The sequence below is a fragment of the Chiloscyllium plagiosum genome, chromosome 42, assembly GCF_004010195.1.
Source record: "Chiloscyllium plagiosum isolate BGI_BamShark_2017 chromosome 42, ASM401019v2, whole genome shotgun sequence".
Taxonomy (NCBI): Eukaryota; Metazoa; Chordata; class Chondrichthyes; order Orectolobiformes; family Hemiscylliidae; genus Chiloscyllium; species Chiloscyllium plagiosum.
Genome location: NC_057751.1, coordinates 1,314,363 through 1,323,281, shown reverse-complemented (window position 1 = coordinate 1,323,281; position 8,919 = coordinate 1,314,363). Strand labels below are relative to the sequence as shown.

Genomic DNA, 8,919 nt, shown 5'->3' with positions numbered 1-8,919 from the left:
GGCGGGTCGGTGTGGACTTGTTGGGCCGAAGGGCCTGTTTCCACGCTGTAATGTAATCTAATCTAAAGTCCACATTGAAAGTGATGGCCACATTTCTGAAGGTGTTGAAAAATGTGTTGCTGGAAAAGCGCAGCAGGTCAGGCAGCATCCAAGGAGCAGGAGAATCGACGTTTCGGGCATGAGCCCTTCTTCAGGCTTATGCCCGAAACGTCGATTCTCCTGTTCCTTGGATGCTGCCTGACCTGCTGCGCTTTTCCAGCAACACATTTTTCAGCTCTGATCTCCAGCATCTGCAGTCCTCACTTTCTCCACATTTCTGAAGGTCACAACTTTCAGTGAAACAACTGTAAGTGAATCTGGGGTTCCCGAAGGAATCTGTGTTAAAGCTGGAGTTACGTTCCCAGGTACATGTTTCCCTCAGAAAGACAACAATGTGCAATTTTAAATCACGAGCCACAGATGTACAGAACTGTGTGTTTCCAGCTGATGGGACACACAATGTACCTTGAAACCTCATCCCCATTCTCAGCAATTAAAGACCTCACAGCAATCTAGGTTTGTTCAATACATCGTACCAGTTGTCTGACACTTTCATCTTTTACTTATAAATTCTGTGTCCTATCCACTAGCTACCTGATGAAGGAGCGTCGCTCCGAAAGCTAGTGTTTCCAAATAAACCTGTTGGACTATAACCTGGCGTTGGGTGATTTTTAACTTTAACATAACATAAATTACAATAAGATGCAGACAGTAAAAACAAAAATCCAGGAATACTGTATGAGGAATACATTCAATTGAAGTTTTGTATTTTGTGTGTTAAGAATGGGAGACATTGCTTCACTCAGAGTTGTTGCTCTGAGGAGGCATTTTACTGAGGTTTTATGACCGGTAAAAGCAGGCTTGTAATTTCGAACATTGAAAAGATAGGTGGAAAACAATGCTGCTATCTCACAACAGGGGTCCAGGGAGAGAGAGACAGACAGACAGGGAAATACAGAAGGGAATCGGTGTGTGGGTATGTCAGAGAAGTGAACACAACATAAGGAGTAGGCCATCTGACTCCTTGATTGACCATTCAATAAGATAATGGCTGACTTTCTCGTGGACTCAGCTCCACTTACTCACCCACTCACCATAACCCGTAATTCCTAAACTGCCTTGAAAAACATTCACCAAGGTCGCCTGAACTGCTTGCCTGGGGGTGGGGAATCCCACAGATTCATAACCCTTTGGGTGAAGAAGTTCCTCCTCAACTCAGTCCGAAATCCGCTTCCCTCACTTAGAGGAGACTACACCCCCCGAGTTCTAGTTTCACCCACCAGTGGAAACAACCACCCTGCTTCGATCTTACATATTCCCCTCATCATTTTAGATCTTTCCGTGAGATTTCCCCCCTACCCCTCTCCACATTCTTCTAAATTCCAATGAGTATGGTCCCAATCTACTCAGTCTCTCCTCATCAGCTGACCCCCCTCAACTCTAGAATCACCCCAGTGAACTTCCTCTGCACCCCCTCCAGTGCCACTACATTCTTTCTCAAGTAAGGAGACAAAGACTATATACATCACCAGGACACCCTGCAAAATTGTTGGAACTGGCTCTAAAGTTAAGCGATGAGGAAGTTTAACTCACGGTTTGCTTTCGGTATCTCGGGAGAGATACTCGCTGAAGAAATACCTTCTGGTAACATGGAGAAATTTGCAGGAAGGAAACTGGTTGTGATTGTTGCAGGCTGAGAAAGAATTTTTTGTGTGGCAGCATGACCCCTTGCTGGTATTATTACTGCACAAGTCAGATCCTGGACTGAAACTGGGCTGGAGACATTAGCATTTTAAAATTTAATGGGCTGCTCTTTCACTGAAACACAACAACAGGATGTTGCCAATCTACTTTTAACAGAAAGACACAAGTAAATTCTGAAAAGAACACATGAAATAAAATAAACAAATCCATTTCATATAGCACAAGGTGAAACACAGAGTAAAATTCCAATTTCATCTATTCTAAAATAATCACTTTCCAGTACTCAAACACCAGACAGAATTCCCTTCACTGTTACAACCTATACTTGGGATTTAACTGTTTCTTTTCATTATGTATCTTGGGAGCTTGATAACCTCTTCCTCAATTATTCACACAATTGAGCTATGACTTTCTCAGCTTTGAATAATCTCTTCAGTGTTCCCATCAAACATGTCTCGTCTGGAACTATGAAACTAAAATCCTTACACAGTGGTCACTGTTCTGAAATATTTCATTTCTTCAGGAGGGGCTGTGATTGTGCATCTAACTCCAACCAAGACTTACACAAAATGAAATTTTTCCAACTGAAGGCAAGCTCAATGTTTCCTCCATCTATTTATAAACCTCTCCCAATGACAATGCAAACAAATTCCCTTTATCACCCTAGCCACACTATCACTCTCAGGCTGGTTTAAAAATGTCACAGCATTAATCATTAAACAGCTTCACTCTGACAGCCCAATTCCCCAGTTCAAATTCCAAACTCCAAACTGAATGAACTGCGAGAAGATGCCCCGATGTGATTGTGGGCGAGAGAGTACTGACGTTATGCTGGGTCAGAGTGTGAGAATGTTGCACAGCGAGAAAGACAGAGTTGGTTTGAAACCATTTTAGGCGTTTGTAATGCAATCTTTCCAACCTTTCTTAGTGAGTAACATTACAGTTCATGGCTTTTCCAGTTTGAGTGAAACATGGAAGAGCTTGTGAATGTGGTCAGTAGCTGACCTTCACTGGTAAACAAAATCCAAGTTAGGCTCTTATCAAACCAGGCGTCACTGTGGGATCTGATTTGTCAGTGGGAATCTAATCTAATCTAACTAACACCATTTTGGGATTATCACAAGTACATCTTTAAAAATACACCCACCAAACAATTGTGTCCATGTGCAGAGACCAGGCTGCATCCTGTGGCAGACACTGGTCAGTGCAGGTGGAGAGCCCACATTGACTAACTCCTGTCGTTGAATGGAGACCAGAGCTTGCACGTTCAGGAATCGATGATGCTAGTCACAGAGCAAAGAGCCAAGAGAAGAATGGCCAGAACCTCAAGGGGAGAGAGAGGGAGACCGGGAGGCAAGGCCAGTACTGAAGGGAAGGTTGGGAAGCAAGGTTGGGAAGCAACTCTGGAATTCTGTGGGAAACGTAAAGACTGGGAGAGTTACAAAACCCAAGGAGTGAAGTTCGGAGGAGAAGGGAAATCTAGGATAGAGGCAGAGTGAGACCTGAAAGCCAGGAGCCAAGGTAGGTCGCACAGGGACACAGGTACAGAGTCTACACACTGGAGTGTAGAAGACAGAGAGGTGATCTCATTGAAATGTCTCGGCTTCTTCAGGGGCTTGACAGGGTCAATGCTGAGAGGATGTTTCCCCTCTTGGGGCAGTGTAGGACCAGAGGGTACACCCTCAGTTTAAGACAGACATGAGGATGGAATTTGTTTTCTCAGTGGGTCATGAGCCTTTGGAATTCCTTGCCACAGAGAGCTGTCGGGGCAGCGTCCTTGTGTCTATTTAAGGCTGAGACGGATAGATTCTTGATCAGCGGAATCAAGGGTCACAGGGAAAGGGCAGAGAAGTGGATGTGAGGTGTGTCTGACCAGCCATGGTCCTACTGAATGGAAGAGCAGGCACGACGGGCCGAATGGCCTCCTCCTATTCCTGTTCTAATGGACTGAGGGTGAAAAGTGCTGGAGTAGACAGGAAGTGACTGAACAGGAAGTCAGGCCAATGGTGTTCAATTGAAATCAACACAGCAGTAAAGTGAGGCGACCTCAAATCCCAACTTCCTGTCGGTGCGAAACAGCAAAATAGCAGAGGGAGGGCTCCCAGACAGAGGTTGTTAAAACCTCACCAATACCTGAGAAGGAACACAGCTGGCAGAAGTGGAGAACCAAATGAATGAAACATGAAAAGCGATAAAAGCCATTGACTGAAATCAGTCAGCTTTATTTCCAGTGATTGAGGATAGAGTCAGCAGTCCCATAGGAAATAGTTGGTTTGATTTGGAAGAGTCCGCATGGATTTCTAACAGGGAAAGGATGTTGAATTTTTAAATAATTCATTCATAGGTTGAGAGTGTCGCCAGCATTTATTGTCCATCCCTAATTGCCCAGGGGGCAGTTAAGAGCCAACCACATCACTGTGGGTCTGGAGTCACATATAGGCCAGACCAGGTAAGGGTGGCAGATTGCTTTCCTGAACCAGATGGGCTTTCCCCAATACTCGACAATGGATTTACACTATAATTAGACTTTTAATTCCAGACTTTTATATAATTGAATTTAATTTCACCATCTGCCATGGTGGGACTTGAACCTGAATTCCCAGGACATTACCTGGGTCTCAGGATTAACAGTCCAACAGCAATACCACCCGACCATCGCCGACCGCTAACTTGAATGAACTTACTGGCGTTTTATGAAGAGGAAACAGGAAGGCAGAATAAGGGAAATGCTGTTCCCCTGGATGCTGCCTGACCTGCTGCGCTTTTCCAGCAACACATTTCCAGCTCTCAGGATTAACAGTCCAACAGCAATACCACCCGACCATCGCCAACCGCTAACTTGAATGAACTTACTGGCGTTTTATGAAGAGGAAACAGGAAGGCAGAATAAGGGAAATGCTGTTCACGTGGTGTATGTGGATTTGCAGAAGGTGCTCAACACAGAGCCATACGACTGATTTGTGAGGAAGGGTCTCGATCATGGTATACAACGGAGAGTGGCAATGTTGATCCAAGACTGAATGACTGATAGGAAACAGAGAGTTACAGTGAATGGACATTGTTCAGGCGAGAGCAAGTTTTATTGTGGAGTTCCCCACAGGTCGATGATAGGTTTTCCTGAATTAGGTTCATGATCTAGGTTTTGGTATGCAGGGGACACTTTCAGAGTTTGCAAATGACAGCAACCTTGGAAGAATTAGGAAGAATTGGAAACTCTGAGGAGGATAGCGTGGAACTACCATTTGGCTTGATGGTAGGAAGCAGAGGGTAATAGTGTAAGGATACTTGTCAGACTGGAGGCCTGCGACTGGTGGAGTGCTTCAGGGCTCCGTGCTGGCCCCACTGCTGTTTGTTATCTATATCAACGATTTGGATAAGAATGTACAAGGCATGATTAGTAAGTTTGCTGATGACACTAAAATAGTCGGTATCAGGGACAGTGAGGAAGGTTATCAGTAATTGCAGCAGAACCTTGACCAGATGGGGAGGTGGGCCGAGAAATGGCAAATGGAGTTTAATACAGATAAGTGTGAGGTCTTGTATTTGGGGACGTCAAATTAAAGTAGGAGTTTCATGGTGAATGGTGAAGAAATGCAGTAGAACAGAGGGACCATAGAGTTCAGGTTCAAAGTTCTCTCAAAGTGGAGTCCCAGGTAGACAGGGCAGTGAAGAAGGCCTTTGGCACACTAGCCTTCATCAGTCAGGGCACTGCGTATAGACGTTGGGAAGTCATATTGCAGTTGTACAGGATGTTGGTGAGACCACACTTGGAGTATTGTGTTCAGTTTTGGTCACCTTGCTGTAGGAAGGATGTTATTAAACTGGAAAGAGTACAGAAGAAATTTACAAGGATGTTGCCAGGACTCATGGGTCTGAGTTGGAGAGACTGAACAAGCCAGGACATTTTCTTTAGAGTGTAGGAGACTGGTTGGAGGGGGGGGGTGGTGCGAAGGACACCTTATCGAACTGTATAAGATCATGAGAGGCATGGATAGGGTGAATGCACTCAGTCTTTTTCCCAGGGTTTGGAGAAATACATGGATAGGAAAGGTTTAGAAGTATATGGGCCAAGTGCACGGAGATGGGGTTAGTGTGAATGGACACTTTGGGCCGAAGGGCTCCATGACTCTATGGCATTGAGTAGGTGGATAGGTGACAGTGAGAGAAATCGGAGATGATGCACTGAAAGACAATCTAAAATCAAGGGTACCATTCCAACGGAGCAGAGGTTCCTGAGTGTTTCCACAAACAGGTCAGTGAAGGTGGCAGGACAGGTGGAGAGAGCAGTAAGTAAAGCAGACAGTGTTCTCAGCTTTAGAGATAACAGCAGCGAGTACAAGAGCAAGGAGGTGATGGCGAGTTTGTATAAGACACTTGTTAGACCTCAGCTGGAGGAATGTGTCCACCTGGGGGTGTTACATTATGGGAAAGATGGGAACACATTGGAGAGAGTGTAGGAGGGATTTCCAAGAGTCTTTCCAGGGATGAGGACAGGTTGAAGAAGTTTGAAATGTTCGCCTTGGAGACAAGGAGGCTGAGAGGAGATGGAGAGAAGGAGGCTGAGAGGAGATGGAGAGAAGGAGGCTGAGAGGAGATTTGAGTGAGGTTTTCAAGACCACAGGGAGTGATGGAATAAGTACATCAAGAGAAACTCTTCCCACACGTTCATTGATCTCGACTCTCAGGCACAGATTGAAAGTGATTTGCCAAAGACACAAATGTGAGGTGAGGGGAAAGCTTTTTCACTCAGTGAGTAATCAGGGTATGGAGGTGCAGGTAAGCTTGGCTTCAATCAACAGGAGATCATTATTTAAACACAAAGAATGTGCAAGGTTATGGGGAAGGAACAGGAGATTAGCACCAGCTCATTAGAAGGCTCAGGTCAGGCTGGCTGGGCTGAATGGCCTCCTTCCGGGCTGGGGGAGGGGGTATTGCTGGAAGAGTTCCTTTCAGCTTGGACCCATTGATGTGGTCTGCAGAGGAGAGAGAGCCAATGTAAGTGGCATTGACACTGAGCTTCCCTGTCAGCCACTGGCTGTGTGCAAGGTAGATTTAATCCTTGTGTGAATCTGCTGAGGGAACAGAAACATGAAGATTGCCTAATGTGAAGCTGTTAGCAGTGGGCCTCACCGGGTCTCATTCCAAACTCAACCAACCAGCTGAATAAGTTTGGAAGGAGGGGAAAGTAACCAGAATCCTGGAATGGGACAGCCTTACAGAAGGAGAAAACTTTCAGATTAATGTGTATCATTCAAGAATTCTTGGTGGAAATGAGAAAGGAAACCCCCAGTGCCGAACCTACAGAGTTATAAACTAAACACTGATGTGAATCTATTCAATTGGCGCAGATGCGACGAGGCTTAGCTTGGTGAAAGCTGTCAGTTCCAATGTCACGAGTCCCTGACCAGACAGTGCGTCTCTTCTTCAGCCACCTGTTCGGAGGTTGACTGGCAGGGACACTGGTAACTGACCTCGAAACTGGGGCAGTGGTTCTGGTGTGGATGGACTCTCAGAGGCACTGCTGCCTTCCTTCAGACGGGGAATGTCAGGAGACCTGGAGAAGTTCAAAACATTGAGACCTGTCTCCTCCCGGTGCAAGACCTTAAACTATGGCCATTTTTCCCTTCCCTGGGAAGGGAGTGCCTGGCATGCTTCACCTGAGCACAGACAGACAAGCAGCACAGCTCAGTGCTAGCTCACAGGACTCCCTCCACAGCTGCTGATTCCCAGAGCCACTTCCTCCCTGGTCCAAAAGGGTTCAGAGCGAGGGAGGGGACTGTTACAGAGGCCGAGAGCTGGGAGGCCGTGATGCCATCAGTTCAGTGACACGAGAATTTAAACATCCAGCTGTTCCTGGAAGAGAAGCGATAGAGACACCAGAGGGAAGGATGGGTGAGGGAGACCTGGGGATGGGCACTTGCAATGGGATGGCCATGAAGGTTCTGACAGGATCTGAACAGTTCAACAAGGAAGCACCACCATCAATCTGTCCGAACGGTATTCCCGAGACACTCCCAGGATCTGCTCACCTTCAGCACTGCCATGTTACTGAATGTGTGGCACCACATGCTGGTGATGTTGGCCTTGGTATGTGTGATGTGGCATCCTGCAACCTGCCAGCCTCCATAGCCGTTGAGAAGCTCAAAGTTCCAATGGGCAGCCACCTGGTCTTCACCCGTTTGCCAGTGACGCAGAGATACCAGGATAGGATCCCGGGCCTCACTCACACCACAACCATCTAGGAAGCAGCAAGACAGAAAAAGACAACGTGAAATCACGGTTCCCATTCTGCACGCAGCCAGTGACCAGCAGCTCCTCCCACAGTCCCCCCCCACCCTCAACACAATCCGGAACCTTCTACTGCCCCACCTTGGCTGAAGGATTCCCCCAAAACGCTCTATCCCAATGAGCTCGAAATCCCTCCTTTCACAAAATTCCACCATCAAATTCTCTGCATCTTGCCAGGGAACTAATGAGCGTTTGACACACCCGACTGACTGTGTTTGTTAGAGCAACCAGAATAATACTCCCACTGGGAGAAGGGATGTGGGGGTCTGTGGGAGACTTCTTCAGGGATAAGGAGGAGATTTCTGGAGCGTTTGGATCAGTATATCTGTCAGAATCAGTGCCTGTGGCAGAGGCTGACATCATTCCTGATGGAAAATGAGCCGGGCGATCACTTTACAGATACAAGACATTTACTACCCAGTTCTTGCAGCTCTTAGTATTCCTGGTAAATAAGACAACTTTGTTAGTAAATATGTGATCGGCTTTTCCACAGAAACACGAGCGTCTCAGCTGGGTTCTGCTGCTGTGACTTGCCAGAATTTAAGCTCCTTTCTTTCAGATTGATATCATGTACGGTCGCTGTTTCATCTCGGAACCTGTTTTGAGTTTTTTGAGACCTTCAGTTCCTCTTTCTCAGTGAAGGATGTCAGCTGGGGCTCAGACAGCACACTGCATGCTCAGAGCAGAAAGGTTATGGGTTTGAACCCCCATCAACATTTCACACTGACTGTCCCTCCCACCAGAAAGCTGCCCTACCTGAGGCACTGTCTTTCAGATAAGATGTGAACCTGAAGCACTGACTGCCCTCTCAGGAGCTTTGCAAAGATCCCAGTGCCCTATTCTGAAGAGCAGGTCAGCAGTTCCATCCAGTGCCTTGGTGAATCTCTG

At 46.6% G+C, this 8,919-nt stretch overlaps 1 protein-coding gene across 1 annotated transcript in view; it reads right to left on the bottom strand.

Moving 5' to 3' along the window:
* LOC122542964 (adhesion G protein-coupled receptor A2-like) overlaps positions 1-8,919 on the bottom strand; it is a 95,187-nt gene that overhangs the window by 2,159 nt on the left and 84,109 nt on the right. The window contains exon 12 of the mRNA XM_043681106.1: positions 7,773-7,981. Within this exon, the coding sequence (XP_043537041.1) occupies positions 7,773-7,981 (209 nt within the window). The remainder of the gene's footprint in view (positions 1-7,772; positions 7,982-8,919) is intronic.